This window comes from Natrix helvetica (assembly GCF_964273705.1).
Source record: "Natrix helvetica genome assembly, chromosome: 2".
In the NCBI taxonomy this organism is placed as follows: domain Eukaryota; kingdom Metazoa; phylum Chordata; class Lepidosauria; order Squamata; family Natricidae; genus Natrix; species Natrix helvetica.
Genome location: NC_138552.1, coordinates 293805110 through 293823227, shown reverse-complemented (window position 1 = coordinate 293823227; position 18118 = coordinate 293805110). Strand labels below are relative to the sequence as shown.

Sequence of the window (18118 nt, the reverse complement as noted above, 5' to 3'; positions counted from 1 at the left end):
ACAACCCCTCCCTAGGCTCTGGCGGCTTTCCAGAAGCCCGAGGGGGGGGCAAAAATGGCCTCCCCCAGCTCCCCGGAAGCCGGAAACGCATCGCTTCTGAACTTCCGGTCAGCTCGTCGGGGACGTTTTTGCCCTCCTCAGCCTCCGGAGGCTCTCCTGAAGCCCGGGGAGGGCGAAAAAGGGCCACCCATGGAAGGTCGAAAATCAGCTGGTCGGCGCACTCATGCGCGCTGGAGCTAATGGCTGGTGTCCCTTATACCATTTCAGAAGAACGGTTGTCCAATCTCTTCTTAAAATCCTCCAGGGAGGGAGCACACCAAATTAAACAGAATAACAGGGTTGGAAGGGACCTTGGAGGTCTTCTAGTCCAACCCCCTGCTCAAGTAGGAGACCCTCTACCAAGGGGTGGCTAACCTTTTTCTCCTTGTGTGCCGAAATCGTGTGCATGTGTGCAACAGCGTGCCCGTACCCATAATGCAATGTGCCCCACACCTGCGCATACATGAACACTCCCTTGGGCCTCCCCACCCTCTGCGCGTGACCTCCCTGTGCCTTGTTTTCGGCCTAGCAGGCCTCCCTGAAGACTCCTGAGACCACACTCCCGCGCACTCCCTCCCATGCATGTGGAGACACATCCCACGAATGTGTCCGTGTTTCCTGCATGTGCAGCAGAGATCCTGGCGCTAAGCTGGGCAACGGCTCGCTTGCCCTCTGCATGCCACCTCTGCCAGGCGTGCCATCAGGGCCTCTACTATTTCAAGGCCAATGGCTGTCTAGTCTCTTCTTAAAAAACCCCAATGATGGGGCACCTGCAACCTCTGGAGGCGAACATGTTTCAGAGGGGTTGGGGGGGGGGTGTCTTGTGAGTGTGGGGTTTCTGGGCTCCAGTTTCCCCACTGAACCCCAACTTTTCGGGGAAGCTTAAGAGCAGGAGAGCCAGTGGAGAATAAGGGAGGGGAGGGAGAAATTGGTGCAGGAAAGATACATAAGTGGGCGTACCAGTGAAGCAGCCGTGTCCGGTGGGAATATCAATGGAGAAAATAGAATATAGGCGAGTCCTCAGCTTATGACGGCAATTGAGCCCAAATTGTTAAAACTGACGCCCTGATTTATGGCCAATATTTCTGATGTTATAAGCAAGTTCTGCCCCAGTGGGCGACCTTTCTTGCCACTGCTGTTAAGTGAATCCCTGCGGTTGTTAAGTGAGTCGCATGGCTGTTAAAGTGAATCCGGCTCCCCCATTGACTTGGCAAAAGGGGATTACTTGACGGCAGTAGGTGGCAACCGTCGTACGTACGTGCCAGCTGCCCAGTGTCTGACTTTAGTCACTTTTGCGACGGTAACAAGCGCAAGGATTGGTCGCGAAGCTGTTTCCTCAGCACAGTTGGAACTCTGAACGGTCGCTAAAGGGAACGGCTGCAAGTCGAGGACTACCTGTACAATGTTAATAAATACACCGCTGGAGGTTTTTAAGAAGAGACTGGGCAGCCATTTGCCTCAAATTGTACAGCGTCTCCTGCTTGAGCAGGGGGCTCGACTAGAAGACCTCCAAGGTCCCTTCCAGCTCTCTTTGGATTCTGATTGTGAAATATGTGTGTGTGTGTGTGTGTGTGTGTGTGTGTGTGTGTATATATATATGTATGTGTATATATATATATATATATATATATATATATATATATATATATATATATATATATATATATATATATATATATATATATATATATATATATATATATATATATATATATATATATATATATATATATATATATATATATATATATATATATATATATATATATATATATGTACGTCTTTGGTTGTTTGGGTTTTCTCCCGCGTAGAATTGGAAGTATCTTCACGACGTTTCGATGAAGTCTCATTCATCATCTTCAGGCTGCTGCTTCCGGCTTGGTGCTTCCGGCTTGGTGCTTCCGGCTTGGTGCTTCCGGCTTGGTGCTTCCAGGAGCAATGTGAGATCTCAGCCGGTTCCTCTTTTTAACTGCCAGTGGGGGTTTGTGCTGATTGGGTGGGAGCTTGGCTGCATTCTGATTGGGTGGAGGTGTATTCTGATTGGTAGGGGGCTTGGCTGTGCTCTGATTGGATGGGAGTTTGGCTGTGCTCTGATTGGATGGGGGCGTGTTCTGTTTGGGTGGGGGCCTGGTTGTGCTTGTGTTAGTCTGAGTAGCAGAGGGATTTGAGCTGGTGAGCTGCGTTACTGTTGTTTGGCTTCGCGTTTGTGGTCGTGCCACATCTCCGTGGTGGGCTTCAGTTTGCTTCATGTATGGATTGGAGGGGTTTAAAGTGGCTAATAATGCAGCTGTGGTCTGGCTTCTGGTTTGTGGTCGGGCTTCTGGTTTGTGGTCATTATCGGTGTGGGTTTGGGCTTGCTTTTTGCGTGGATGTGTGATAGTGACATCCTGTGTGGTTTTCGTGAGTGTGGGTCTGGTATCATTCTTAGTGTTAGGGACTCGTTTGTCAGTGAGGGCGGGTTTCCAAATGGGTGGTAGGCGGGAGGTATCATCTCGTTTATTCATGCTGTGTGGTCGTTTTTCTATCTCAATAGCTTCTCTGATTATTCTGTTGTTAAAGTGTTCAATTTTGGCAATAGTTCTGGTCTTTTTAAAGTCTATATCATGTCCTGTGGCTTTGAGGTGTTGGACCAGGGAAGAAGTTGGTTCCTCCTTTCTGACTGAGTTTTTGTGTTCTTCAATGCGTGCCTTTATTCTTCTGTTGGTTTGTCCGATGTATGTGGTGGGGCAGGTGGTGCAAGGGATTTCATATACTCCTTGATTTTCTAACTCTATTTTGTCTTTGGGGTTTCTCAGGATGGTGGATATTTTTCGGTTTATGTAGAATGCTGTCTTGATGTTGTGTTTGTGGAGGATCTTGCTGATTCTGTCTGTGGTGCCTTTTATGTATGGGAGGAGGGCCTTGCCGTTTTCTTGTTCACTGTGTTGGATTTTAGTGGGGTTTTCTTTTTGGATTAGGTTAGTGATATTGTTTCTTTGGAATCCGTTGGATGTTAGTACGTTGGTGAGAGTGTGTAGTTCAGTTTTGAGGTGTTGTTCGTCAGCTAAGCGTTTTGTTCTGGAGATGAGTGTCTTGGCTACAGAGTTGATCTGTGCTGGGTGGTGGTGTGAGAGTGCATGCAAATAGCGGTTTGTGTGTGTTTTCTTCTGGTAGATGGTGTGTCCTAGGGATCCATTGGATTTCTTATAGACTAAGACATCCAGGAAGGGGAGTTGGTTATTGGCTTCTGTTTCCATGGTGAACTGTATTTTGGGGTGTAGGCTGTTGAGGTGTGTGAGGAAGTTGTCCAGTTTATCTTTCCCGTGTGGCCAGATTATGAAGGTGTCGTCTACATATCTGAGCCAGAGTTTGGGTTTGTGATCGGATTTTTCTAGAGCTTGGGTTTCAAAGTGTTCCATGTAGAGGTTAGCAATGACAGGTGAGAGGGGTGATCCCATGGGTGCTCCTTCTATTTGTTTGTATTTTTGTCCGTTATAGATTAAGTATGTGTTGGATAGGCAGTGGTTGGTCAGATCTAGGATATGTTTGGGGGGTTTGTATTTGTTTTGGATAGCTGTCAAGGCTTCTTTGATTGGTACTTGGGTGAAGAGTGATACGACATCGAAGCTCACGAGTAGGTCGCTGGGCTGTAAGTTTTGTTTCTTTATGATTTCTATGAACTGGAACGAGTTTTTTACGTGTGAGGTGATGGATTCTGCATAGGGCTGTAGTTGTTTGGTGAGAAATTTGGCTAGGTTTTGTAGAGGTGAGCCTATGGAGCTGACTATGGGTCTGAGTGGGGTTCCTTCTTTGTGTATCTTGGGGAGACCATAGAGCTTAGGGCATCTGGATGATTTTTCTCTGGGAATGATTCTTTGTTGGATCTCTTCGCTGATGGGGGAGGCTTTTATTTTGGATCTGGTGGTTTTTTCTAAGTAGGTGGTGGGATCCGTGCTTAGGGGTTTGTAAGTGGAGTCTTGGAGTAGGTTGGTTAATTTGGTTTGGTAGTCAGATGTGTTCATGACCACCGTGGCATTCCCCTTGTCTGCTGTAAGGATTATTATGCTAGTGTCTTCTTTTAGGTTAAGTAGTGCTGTCTGTTCCTCTTTGGGTAAGTTGCTTTTGGGGGGCTTGCTGGTGCAGAGGATGTTGGTGATTTCGAGTCTGATTCTGTTAGCGTCATCGGGGTTGATTTTGGTCAGGCTGGTTTCAACTCCGCATATAATGGTTTCAGTGGGGATGTGTTTGGGAGCGACTGCAAAGTTGAATCCTCTGGCAAGGACATTGGTTTCAGCTTTGGTGAGGATCTTATCTGAGATGTTATGCACTGTTTGTTTCATGTATCCCTGCGACCAATTCGCTCGCACAGAGAGGGGCTCCTCCAGGTGCCGTCCGCTAGACAATGTCGTGGGGCGGCGCCTAGGAGTAGAGCCTTCTCTGTGGCGGGCCCAGCCCTGTGGAATGACCTCCCTCCGGATATTAGGAATACCTCTGACCTCCGCTCCTTTCGTATTAAGCTTAAGACCCACCTATTCCAAGCAGCTGGCCTGGCTCAACTTTGATTTAACCATATCGCTCCTGACGGGTTTTTTAACTGGGTATTTTAATTACATTTAATTTCTAGGGGTTTTAAATTACAGTATTTTAATTGTTTTTATTAATCGATCTCCTCCTTATATATATGTATGTATGTTTTAGTGTATCTTGTTATATGTTTGTTTTGTTTGCATATTTATTTCGAATGTTTTGTTGTACGCCGCCCCGAGTCCTTCGGGAGAGGGTGCGGCTAAGAAATAAATATATTATTATTATTATTATGTGTGGATGTGAGGGGGGAGGGGTTTGTTTCTGGCGTTCCTTTAGTCTTCGGAGTTTATTGGTATGTGTGTCTGTCTTGAGGGTGGTCTGTGTTTCGGCTCTCCAGGTGGCGAGTTGTTTGGATTTGTCCCAAAGTGTGGGGTGGATCTTGTTGCTGAGTTTGAGGTGGAGTGTAAGGAGATTTTTGTTGATTCAGTCTAGGTGGAATCTTTTTGTGTGAAGTTCATTTCTGATTAGGGCCATTTCTGTTCTTTTCAGGATGCGTTTGGTGGCTGCAGAGTTGGAGTGGAATTTTAATTGGAAGCTTGTGGGGGTTAAATTTTGATCTCGGCAGTTGCGTAGGAATGTGAGGTCACATAAAATGGAAGCTCTTTGGACTTCGAGTTTTTCGTAGGTCCTGGTCAGATGGTGGATTTCCTCCCCGTAGAGGTACGATATTTGTTTTCTGAGGTTTTCGCGGGTGTTTGTATGTACGTCTTTGGTTGTTCGGGTTTTCTCCCGCGTAGAATTGGAAGTATCTTCACGACGTTTCGATGAAGTCTCATTCATCATCTTCAGGCTGCTGCTTCCGGCTTGGTGCTTCCGGCTTGGTGCTTCCAGGAGCAATGTGAGATCTCAGCCGGTTCCTCTTTTTAACTGCCAGTGGGGGTTTGTGCTGATTGGGTGGGAGCTTGGCTGCATTCTGATTGGGTGGAGGTGTATTCTGATTGGTAGGGGGCTTGGCTGTGCTCTGATCGGATGGGAGTTTGGCTGTGCTCTGATTGGATGGGGGCGTGTTCTGTTTGGGTGGGGGCCTGGTTGTGCTTGTGTTAGTCTGAGTAGCAGAGGGATTTGAGCTGGTGAGCTGCGTTACTGTTGTTTGGCTTCGCGTTTGTGGTCGTGCCACATCTCCGTGGTGGGCTTCAGTTTGCTTCATGTATGGATTGGAGGGGTTTAAAGTGGCTAATAATGCAGCTGTGGTCTGGCTTCTGGTTTGTGGTCGGGCTTCTGGTTTGTGGTCATTATCGGTGTGGGTTTGGGCTTGCTTTTTGCGTGGATGTGTGATAGTGACATCCTGTGTGGTTTTCGTGAGTGTGGGTCTGGTATCATTCTTAGTGTTAGGGACTCGTTTGTCAGTGAGGGTGGGTTTCCAAATGGCTGGTAGGCGGGAGGTATCATCTCGTTTATTCATGCTGTGTGGTCGTTTTTCTATCTCAATAGCTTCTCTGATTATTCTGTTGTTAAAGTGTTCAATTTTGGCAATAGTTCTGGTCTTTTTAAAGTCTATATCATGTCCTGTGGCTTTGAGGTGTTGGACCAGGGAAGAAGTTGGTTCCTCCTTTCTGACTGAGTTTTTGTGTTCTTCAATGCGTGCCTTTATTCTTCTGTTGGTTTGTCCCATGTATGTGGTGGGGCAGGTGGTGCAAGGGATTTCATATACTCCTTGATTTTCTAACTCTATTTTGTCTTTGGGGTTTCTCAGGATGGTGGATATTTTTCGGTTTGTGTAGAATGCTGTCTTGATGTTGTGTTTGTGGAGGATCTTGCTGATTCTGTCTGTGGTGCCTTTTATGTATGGGAGGAGGGCCTTGCCGTTTTCTTGTTCACTGTGTTGGATTTTAGTGGGGTTTTCTTTTTGGATTAGGTTAGTGATATTGTTTCTTTGGAATCCGTTGGATGTTAGTACGTTGGTGAGAGTGTGTAGTTCAGTTCATATTTAGTCATACCAGGGGTTGTAACACAAATATATACTTATTTCCCTGGCTCAACTGATAAGGAGGCGATCCTGTGGCTTAGTGGCTAAGGCTCCTGCCTGAGATATATAACAGCACAGGTTCAAATCCCAGTAAGGGTATGGCTAGCTGATGAGAGCTAATTAGCTCGAAATAGATCTATACTAGTCTCCCTTTATTTATTTATCAGTACAAATACAACACAAATATAAAAGGCAACATTAAAAATAAGAATATGGTTTTCTGCCTGCATGGTCTTCTGTGATGAAGCCGAAGGACAGAAAGAGGGAGTAGTGACCTTCCTCCCATATTTAGTCATACCAGGGGTTCTAACACAAATATATATATATATGTGTGTATATGTATATGTATATATATATATGTATGTATATATATGTATGTATATATATATTTGGGTATACCAGGGGTTGTAACACAAATACATTAGATAGATAGATAGATAGATAGATAGATAGATAGATAGATAGATAGATAGATAGATAGATAGATAGATAGATAGATAGATAGATAGATGATAGAGTTATTTGGTTCGATTCCCAGTAAGGGTATGGCTAGCTGATGAGACCTAAATGATCTTGCCGAAACGTTGCAAAGACAATCTCAACCTTACACGGGAAAAGACCCGAATACAACAAAACCAGCATACCTACACCCGTGAAAATCTACGAAAACATACATATATATGTGTGTGTGTGTGTGTGTGTGTGTTGTATTTGTACTGATAAATAAATAAAGGGAGACTAGTATAGATCTATTTCGAGCTAATTAGCTCTCATCAGCTAGCCATACCCTTACTGGGATTTGAACCAAATAACTCTCTCTCTCTCTCTCTCTCTCTCTCATCTATCTATCTATTATCTATCTATCTATCTATCTATCTATCTATCTATCTATCTATCTATCTATCTATCTATCTATCTATCTATCTATCTATCATCTATCATCATCTATCTATATGTATTTGTGTTACAACCCCTGGTAGGCATATGTATGTATGTATGTATGTATGTATGTATGTATGTATGTATGTATGTATGTATGTATGTTAGTTTGCTTGCTTGCTTGCTTGTTTGTTTGTTTGTTTATTTAAATGATATATATATTTTTGGAGACAATTGCTTTTAGAAGCCATAGAACAATATGACCTCCTGTTCAAGAGATGCTCTCTTACCTTTCTGTATCTTCCCCATGAGAGAGGCTGTCCCTCAACCACAGGCTGTCCTCTGTTTTGCCGGTGTTGGGCGCTTCCTTTTCCTCCGGCTTCCCTGGTGTTTTTGAATCCAGCGGATCTCCTGGAAAAAACACAGAGCAGGAGGTCAATTTAGAAGCATGTTGTGGTATATTTTGGTTTTAGTCCTTCCTTCCTTCTTCCCTCTTCCTTCCTCCTTCCTCTCTTCCTTCTTGTTTTCCTTTCTCTCTTCTTCCCCTTTCCTTCCTTCCTCCTTCCCTTTTTCTTCCCCTCTTCCTTCTTCCCTTTTCCTTCCCTACTTTCCTCTTCCTTCTTCCCCCCTCCTTCCCTTTTCCTTCCTCTCTTCATTCTTCTCTTTCCTTCTTCCCTTTTCCTTCCCATCTTCCTTCTTCCCTCCTCCTTCCCTTTTCCTTCCCCTCTTCCTTCTTCCCTTTTCCTTCCCTCCTACGTCCCTTTTCCTCCCTCCCTCCCTTCCTTCCCTGCCTATTATTATATAAATAATGGAGTATAAGTAACAACAACAATCATAAATGTTGAGCTTCAGGTTTAATAAATAAAAGAGACAACAACAACAACAACAACAACAATAGCAAATAACTCAAAGCAGCTAACGCAGCCAACAGATATTCCTCCCCCTAATCTCACAACAACCCTGTGAGGCGGGCTGGGCTAGAGAGAGGGACTGGCCTAAAAGTCACCCAGCCGGCTAAGGCGGAACTAGAACTCACAGCCTCCTGGGGATTGACCCAAAGTCCCTCACGCAGCTTTCCTGCCAAAGGCAGGACTGGAATTCAGCATCTCCTGGTGATTGGACCGAAGTCACCCAGCTGGCTTGCGGGCCTAAGGAGGAACTAGAACTCACCGTCTCCTGTTTTGTAGCCTGGAACCTTAATCGCTAGACCAGGGATGGCTAACCTTTTTGTCATTGCGTGCCGTCAGTGCCCCCACACCCATAATGCAATGCGTGCACAGCACCCCCCGCAATATGCCACGCCCCCTGCACATGCATGCGTGACCCCCATACTCCCCCTTGCGCTTCCCCCACCCTCCTGCAAATGTGCCCCCCCCATTGCCATGTTTTGGGCCTAGTAGGCCTCTTTGCAGCCTCCTGCAAAGGAGGGGGGGCACGTGACCTCCCCGTTCCTGCCATGCCTGCACGCGCGCCCTCCCCACGCATATCTCTCGCATGTGCCCCACTTCCCACACATGCGTGGCGGAGGCCCGAAAATCAACTGGCCAGTGGGAGCCACGCGCAGAGAACCTAAGCTGGGGCAACTGTCTCCGAGAGGAAACGAACACCTGAACAGCTGCCTAACCTCATCCGTTAGGGCTTCATATCACCAAACTCCAACATATACCCTGTTTCCCTGAAAATAAGACAGGGTCTTATTTTCTTTTGCCCCCCCCCGAAACAAGCGCTTGGCCCTATTTTCAGGGAGGTCTTATTATTTTTGAGGTGCAGGAGGCGGCGAGCGTGGTCACCTCAGGGCTGCCGCTGTGTGGCAATATTTTCCGGGAGGGCTTATTTTAGCGCATGCGTGCGCTCAAAAGCCCGATTGGGCTTATTATCCGGGGAGGTTTTATTTTCAGGGAAAACAGGGTAACAATATGGAAACCACTTTATAAGGCCTTGGTAAGGCCACACTTGGAATACGGTATTCAGTTCTGGTCGCCTCGATGTAGGAAAGATGTGGAGACTCTAGAAAGAGTGCAGAGAAGAGCAAGAAAGAGGATTAGGGGACTGGAGACTAAAACATATGAAGAACAGTTGCAGGAACTGGGTATGTTTAGCTTAAGAGAAAGAAGGACTAGGGGAGACATGATAGCATTGTTCCAATATCTCAGGGGTTGCCACAAAGAAGAGGCAGTCAAGCTATTCTCCAAGGCACCTGAGGGTAGAAGAAGAAGCAATGGGTGGAAACTAATCAAGGAGAGAAGCAACTTAGAACTGAAGATGAATTTCCTGACAGAACAATGAATCAGTGGAACAGAAGTTGCCTCCAGAAGTTGTGAATGCCCCAACACTGGAAGTCTTTAAGAAGATGCTGGATAACCATTTGTCTGAAACGGTATAGGGTTTCCTGCCTAGGCAGGGGGTTGGACTAGAAGACCTCCAAGGTCCCTTCCAATTCTATTCTATTCAATTGAATCCTCCATAACAATGGTTCTCTGTGGGATTAACCTCCCATATCCCCTTTTATTTGAAAGAAATAAAAGGGAGATTTAATTTACTGTGGTCTGTCGGAAGCGACAAGGAGAGAGAAAAGAGGAAGTCAGCTTTGGACAATGATTTCTTGCTCCGATCGCTACTATAATGATTTTCTAATTGGGCCAATCAAGAAAAAAATATGACTTGTTCCCAGGAGAGAGACAATGCGTAACGAGATTTGAGCAACGAATTCAATGATCCCTGGATTAACAGTCAGGCGGTGTAAAATATTAAACTATTGCCCACTCCACGATGGCTCAGTGGAAGATGGGTCCTGTAGTCGGAAGCCAACACTGAGCAGGCTGGATGATCAGGTAACACACAAACACCCCAATTCAACCACAGATCAAAATACGTTAGAGATGAGAATATTTGTAGCTGAGGGTTGAAATGTGGGATCCCCAATGCTCTCTGAGCTTGGTGGTTTTCTTGCAGACGTTTCATGACCCAGCTAGGTAACATCATCAGTTGTAAAAGGGAGAGGGGTTTGTGGAGGAGGAGAAGGAAGAGGAGGAGGATTGTGGACTCCTTGGTTCTCTCTGAGCTTGGGTATTTTCCTGCAGAGATTTCATGACCCAACTAGGTAACATCATTAGTGCTAGAAAGGAGGGATGCTTCATGACCCAGTGTTGCGGCCTGCCAGCAGAGCTGCTAACAGACTCAGATAGTAAGGAGGTTGGGAGGAAAATGGGCCAGTCCTGGAGTCTGGGGAAGGCTCGGACGAGGGCTCTGTGTCGGAGGTAGAGAGGGGGCCAGGGCCGTCTGCCAGTTATCAGCTGCCTTCGGAGTTGTGAGGCAGAAGAACAACTGGAGCCTGTTCCCAGTGTGCGCATGCACAGAGCTGTCAGGAGAAGGGAAGGAGCTAAGAAACAAGGACCTACTCTGGAGTAAAGCCACAGGTAGACGATGAATGGCCCCTCCCAAAGGGAATAAAGAGGAGCGAAAGGGGAGTGGAGTTTGCAGGAGACAATCAGTTCCATTCATTAGGGTGAAGATCCGTTCCTGACTTCTTGCCAAGGAATTGCTGCTACAGCATGGAGTTTAGAAGATATCGGCCTGGCAGCTCTCCAAGCCTGATAAAGGTCTGTGGTCGTGAAATCTCTTGAAAGACTGATGGCCGGGACTTTGCTGGAGAGGAATTCCCTTTCACCTAAATAAAAGGGGTTTTATCGGGACGAGGAGTCGGCTTCATGAACTTGGGAAGCCTCGGTCAGAGCACCCAACTAGCTAACATCATCAGTGCTAGAAGGGTTTAGGGGTTGTAGAGAGAAATAGAAAGAGGAGGAGGACGACGACAACTGCTGAGTTCTCGGTGGCTCCCTGGGCTTTGTGGTTTTTTGGCAGTCATTTCATTACCCAGTTAGGTAACTTCATCAGTGTTAGAAGGGAGTGGGGTTTGTGGAGTAGAAGAGGAGGAGGAGGGGGAGGAGAACTGGGAAGTCCTGGGTGCTCTCTGAGCTTGATGGGGGTATTTTTGCAGACATTTCATTACCCAGTTAGGTAACGTCATCAGGGCTGGAGGTGTCGCTCTCAGACACTGCAACTGGTTGCAAATGTGAGCCAGTTGCCAAGTACACAAAACGTCATATTTGTGTGTGTGTGTGTGTGTGTGTGTGTTATATTTTATGCTTCCCAGAAGTTTTGAGCTTATTGTAATTTCCAACCGCTGTTAAGCGACAAGTCGGTCGCAAGTCAAGGACTACCTGTGCAACCATTTCAATCGCGGCCACCAAGCCTATGGACGGATCAATGGATTCTACACAATCAGGTAGTCCTCAACTTACAACAGTTCGTTTAGGGACCGTTCGAAGTTACAACGGCACTGCAAAAAAAAAAAAAAAAGCAACTTGTGACCGTTTTTCACACTTACGACCGTTGCATCATCCCCGTGGTCACGTGATCAAAACTCAGCCGTTTGGCAGCTGACTTACATTTATGATGGCCGCCGTGTCCCAGGGTCGTGCGATTCCCTTTTGCGACCTTCTGACAAGGAAAGCCAAGGGGGAGGCCAGATTCACTTAATAACCATGTGACTAACTTAACGACTGCAGGGATTCGCTTAATGACGGTAGCCAGAAGAGTCGTAAAATAAGGCAAGCTCACTCAACAAATGCGTTTCGCTTAACAACACAAATTTCGGGCCCGATTGTGGTCGTAACTCGGTGCCTACCAGCTTGTGTAAGAGTAGAGCAGGGTGCGATTAAAACACAGGGGTTTTTAATATTAAAACCGAGACTGCGGTAGGAAGTAAAAATAGAAAACCCAAAACGAAACGATCTAACAACAAAACGATTAAAATTAAATTGCAATCCTTAGGTGTACATAAAAAGATTGGGGAAGGGCTCCTGGTTGATTATTTATTCATTCCTCATCTGTCAGAAACAATTAAAACGTAAAGGGTAAAATAGAAACTAAATACAATCCCCACTCCTTCGGCATCTGTTATTTGCTGGGGGATTCAGACTGCAGCCATACAAAATTTAGGAAAAAGGCCTGAAATGTGACAATGCAAGTACTCCTCGACTTACGACGGTTTGTTTAGTGACCGTTCAAAGCTACACCACCATTGAAAAAGTGACTTAGCACCGTTTTTCACACTTATGACCGTTCAGCGTCCCCGTGGTCACGAGATCAAAATTCGGACGCTTACCAACTGACTCGTATTTACGACGGTTGCAGTGTCCCGGGGTCACGCGATCCCCGTTTTGTGACAAGCAACATTATGGGCGAAGCCTGATCCACTTTTAACAACAAGTGTTGCTAACTTAATGACCGCAACCATTCCCTTAACAATGGTGGCAAGGAAGGTCGTAAAACGGGGCAAAGCTCCCTGAACTGTCTTGGTTAGCAATGGAAATTTGGGGGTCAGCTGTGGTCATAGATCGAGCGCTACTTGGACGTAAGTTTAAAAACTGATTTTCTGTGGTATGAAGTTAAAAACAGAACCCACACTAAGAGACAAAACGACGTCGTAACAAAATGATTAAAAATTAAAACTGCCATCCTACTGTGGACATAAAAAGATAGGAACTGCTTCTGGTTAATTATTTATTCCTCATCATATATCAGACATAATTAAAATGTAAACGGCAGAATACAAACTAAATAGAAAGAGTGATGAGGGGACTGGAGACTAAAACATATGAAGAACGGTTGCAGGAACTGGGTATGTCTAGTTTAAAAGAAAGAAGGACTAGGGGAGACATGATAGCAGTCTTCCAATATCTCAGGGGCTGCCCCAAAGAAGAGGGAAGTTATTCTCCAAGGCACCTGAGGGTAGAACAAGAAGCAATGGGTGGAAACTAATCAAGGAAAGAAGCAACTTAGAACTGAGGAGAAATTACCTGACAGTTAGGAGAATTAACCAGTGGAACAGAAGTTGCCTCCAGAAGTTGTGAATGCCCCAACACTGGAAGTCTTTAAGAAGATGTTGGATAGCTATTTGTCTGAAACGGTATAGGGTTTCCTGCCTAGGCAGGGGGTTGGACTAGAAGACCTCCAAGGTCCCTTCCAACTCTACTATTGTATTGTATTGTAATGCTGTAACAGTCCTCTTCTTATTTAACTTGGTTAAAACATTTTCTCTATTTCACCCCGCTTTTTTTCCACTTTTCATATTTATTCTCTAACCGATAAAATAATTCTCATACATTATAATAATCAGATTGTTCCTTCTCTTTAATTTCAAGTGTTAAGCTATTCATTCATGCACATTGTAACATTTTCCTAATCACCTTCTCATCCATAGGGGGGTCTCTTCATTTGTCCAATTTTACGTAAATACAATTCTAGCTGCAGTTATGATGTGAATTATCAAATATACATTTTTCTTTACTATGAAATTTCTGGTAAAATCCACAACAAAAATAATTCAGGTTTCGGACCAATATGCTGTTGTATCATCTCCTCCAACCATGTATATATTTTTATCCAATATTTTTTGGCTTTTACATGGCCTCTCCTCTCGGAGATGCTGCATAGAAAGAGGTACGGCACAGAAATCTTAACATTGAGGACTAGTCGCTTTAGAAAACCACCAGGAGTTCGGACACAGCCCCTGGGGATGTGATTTGAAGCGCGAATGGTGAATTTAGAAAAAAAGGATTAGATTTTCCCCCTTTCAAAGTACAGGGAGTCCTCGACTGACGTTTAGTGACCATTTGAAGTTACAACAGCACTGGAAAAAGGGACAGGATTGGATTTCACACCGACGGCCGCTGCCAGCAACCCACCAGGTCACGTGATCAAAATTCAGACGCTCGGCAACTGGCATGTACTTATGACTGTTGCAGTGTCGCACCCAGGGTCAGGTACTCCGACAAGGAAAGCCAAGGGGGAAGCCAGATTCAGTTAGCAACCGTATGACTATCTTAACGGCGGGCAGTGATTCACTTAACAACTGCGGCAGGAAAGATCGTAGGATGGGGCGAACCTCGCTTAACGGTCTCGCTTAGCTTCCGGATGGAAATTTGGGGCTCCATATGGCAGTCGTAGGTCGAGGACTCACTGTAGGTATCTTGGATGCACTTGGGACATGTCTGCAGGACCTCAACCTACCTCTTTGGGGTGGGTTTTGCTGAGCAGGAGGAATCTCCGTTCCTGGCTCTGCCAGATTCCTCGAGATGGGGAGCCAAAGGTTACCGTCCTGAAAAAGACATAAAAAGTGCAGAATTAAACGTCTGAACTGGGTGTCAGGGAGGGGGAGGCGCTTGAATTGCTTTCTCCAACCTGGTGCCCTCAGATGCTCAAGGTATCTCCGAGGGAGGCCTGACATAATGGATTGTACATCTCCATCCCTGCCCTCACTGGGCTGTGAGTAGCAGCCTTTTCAACAATGGGATTGGCTTGGCTAGGGAGGAGGAGAAAAAGGAAGAAAAGAGGAAGAGGATGAGGAAGTAGAGGAGGAAGAGGAGGAAGAGGAGAAGAGGAAGAGGAGGAAGAGGAGAAAGAGAAAGAGGAGGAAAAAGAGGAGGAAGAGAAAGAGAAGGAGGAAGAGTAGGATGAGGAAGAGGAAGTAGAGGAGGAAGAGGAGGAGGAAGAAGAGAAGAGGAAGAGGAGGAAGAGAAAGAAGAGGAGGAAAAAAAGGAAGAGGAGGAAGAGGAGAAGGAAGAAGAGGAGAAGGAAGAAAAGGAGGAGAAACAGAAAAAGAGAAGCAGGAGGTGGAGGACTGGAAAGGAAGAAGAGGAGGAAAAGAGGAGGAGGAAGAGGAGAAGGAAGAATAGGAGGAGGAGAAACAGAAAAAGAGGAGAAGCAGGAGGTGGAAGAGAGGAGAGGAAAAAAGGAAAAGAAAAAAGAAGAAAAAGAGGGAAGGCAAAAAGGGGAATAGGAAGATGAGATGGAAAAGGAGGAGGAAGAGAGGAAGGAAAAGAAGCAGGAGGTAAGGAGAAGAGAAAGAAGAGAGGAGAGGAGAAAAAAGAGAAGGGAGAGAGAAAGAAGGAGGGGGAGAACAGGAGAAGGAGGAAAGAAGAAAAAGAGGAAGAGAAGAAGAAAAAGGCAGAAGGAAGAGAAAAAAAGAGAAAGAGGAAGGAGAGGGGAGAGGAAAAAGAAAAAGAGGAAGGTTGAGGACAGAAAAGGAGAGGAGGAAGAGAAAAAGAAAAAGAAAAGAATAAGGACAAAAAGGAAGAGGAGGAGAAGAGCAGGAAGAGGAGAATTCTGTTACTAACTTCCACACAAACCACAACAAGAAGTTATGTCTATTTCTGGTCTCAAACCCACCATTTCCACCTGGGAAAACTTCCGTCTGGCTTTTAGCCTATCTTAGATGGAGACCCCAGATTGAGGTCAGACGCTCCTCAAATCAGGGGTGAAATGCTACGGGGTTGGGGCAAATTTGACCAAACCAGTAGTAGAAAATGCTACCATTCGCTCAAACCGGTAGTAAAAAAAAAAAAATGCTATAAAGTTTTTTTAAAAGTCCCGACGACCAGCTATGCAACATTCAGCTGTGGCTTATGGTCTGTGAGGTTCCTGCTTGCTGCAGGGGCCACTTTGTGAGAAGCCCAACTGCTTTTGTGCATTGGGTGTTATGCATCAGTGGTGCAGCTTTTGTGTGATTTTTGTGGAAAGTGTGACAGTTGGATTTTGAGCTCTCGGCGACTCGGTGAGGTTCCTGCTTGTTGCAGGGAACATTTTGTGTGAATTCCAGTTGCTTTTGCATTGTGCATTGTGCATGAGTCAGTTGTGCAGCCACGCCCACCCGGTCACATGACCAAGCCACGCCCACCCGATCATGCGCTCACCAAGCCACGCCCACCCGATCACGTGACCACCAAGCCACACCCATAGAACTGGTCGAGAAAACCTTTGAATTTCACCACGACCTCAAATGTGCCTTCACTGGGAAAATGTGTGTCCGTTTGTGTGTCCGTGTCTGCCCAGGGCAACACAATTACCTGCAACCGGGAACTTACCTGCCCGGTTGGCAAATTGCTCCTCTTTGAAATCCATCCTTGCCACATGGGAAAACTAGGCTTCCTACACAGCCAACGCGGCTTTGCAATTGTGTGTGGTTGTAACTTTTTATTTCCTTGAGCTTAAAAAAAAAAAAAAAACGCAACATCCTGGCAGGTTCAATCTTGTTCTTTCACCGGAGTTTATTTTGCCAGAGGTTGCAAAAGGCCTAATTGCCTGGTAACGGATAAAATAGCTACTAATGGAAAGAATATTGTACCAATTACCTTTTTTATACCCTGCGCGGAGGCTGAGTGCCTCAGACAGTATTATTTAACTAACAGAAGGCTGTTTGCGGAGACAAGCTCCTTTAAATTGTATCCTAGGGGAAATTTTGCCTTTAAAGAGCCTTGAAAACACATTTTCAAAAATAATCCTTTTGGCTATTCTTTTTGACAAGTGGGTCGCCTGGTAGCTTAACTGCCGGCTTTGCCTGGATATCGTTAGTCCTCGACTTACAACGGTATCTTTAGTGACCGCTCCAAGTCACAGCGGCAGTGAAAAAAGCGACTTGTGACTTTTCCCCCTCGTCTCAGCATCACGTAGCCAAAATTCACCCGCTTGGCAACTGGCATGTACTCGTGACGGCTGCATTTTTCCTAAGGTCTTGGGATCGCCCTTCTAACAAAGTCAACGGGGGAACCTGGCTTCGCTTAACAACCGTGTTGCTGACTTCACGAGTGCAGGGATTCACTTCACAACGGGGGGCAGAATTCACTTCCCTCTCTCACTTGGGATCAATCGTATGTCGAGGACTACCTGTAATCGTGGCAAAACTGTAGAGATATAGAGGGACATCAGTACCAATATATACCAAATTAAAGTGCCAAGATGAAAAATAAGATAGAATAGGACTAGGGGGTGACAAGATAGCAGTCTTTTTAACAGATTAACAGAGAGTCTCCTGCCTGAGCAGAGGGTTGGACTAGAAGACCTCTGAGGTCCCTTCCAACTCTGTTATTCTATGCTATTTTACAATTTCTCCGGGGAATTTGTCTGGTTCTCACGCAAACAAGCCAAAACCTTTCCTGGGGGGAAAGGAAGAGACTCTTAAGAAGCAAAATCTTTTCAATAATTTATCCTTCCTTTCTTAGCCACTCCTAATGAGCTGATTAAGCACCGTCTGGCTGAGCTGCCAATCGAAAGAGGACGGAGGTGACCAGGGGCAGCGGCTGACAGCTTCCTTCCTTGATCTAATCCTCTAATTCCTTCTCCCCCTGCAGCAGAGATGGCAAAGAATACCAACAGATAATTCTTTATTGGCTAAGCATGTCTGGAATTCGTCCCCGGTGCAGAAGCTCTCCGTATACGTACAAGCAACAAGTGATATATATCATGATCATCCTCTTTCAATGACCCCATAATCCCTTGCGGGGTGAAGTCTGGGCAGTTGAATGGAGCTTAGTGTTTTGCTGGCCGGATGCCCTTCCCTGTCGCCAATGCGGAGTTTTGTTCAGCAGATATATATTCTCATTGTGCCCAGAGAGAGAAATATTTGCCTTATCCTTGACTTAGGACCGCAATTGGGACCAGAGTTTCCTTTGCTAAGCAAGGAAGTTGTTAAGTGAGTCACACCCCATTTTTTCAACCTTTTTTCTGCCACGGTTCTTAAGCAAATCACTGCTAGTTGTTAAGCGAAGCAGGCCATCATTAAGTGAATCCGGTTTTCCCCATGCTTGTCAGAAGCCTCCTGGGAAGGTC

General features: G+C 45.6%; 1 protein-coding gene across 5 annotated transcripts in view; it reads right to left on the bottom strand.

Moving 5' to 3' along the window:
- The window catches only part of TEX14 (testis expressed 14, intercellular bridge forming factor), a 91077-nt gene that overhangs the window by 3678 nt on the left and 69281 nt on the right, over window positions 1-18118 (bottom strand). For 3 of the 5 annotated variants that reach the window (XM_081945381.1, XM_081945379.1, XM_081945380.1), the window contains 2 exons: window positions 14525-14612; window positions 7741-7861 (listed from right to left, as the gene is read on the bottom strand). In XM_081945381.1, the coding sequence (XP_081801507.1) occupies window positions 7741-7861; window positions 14525-14612 (209 nt within the window). The remainder of the gene's footprint in view (window positions 1-7740; window positions 7862-14524; window positions 14613-18118) is intronic. The other 2 variants (XM_081945382.1, XM_081945383.1) reach the window with 1 other exon arrangement.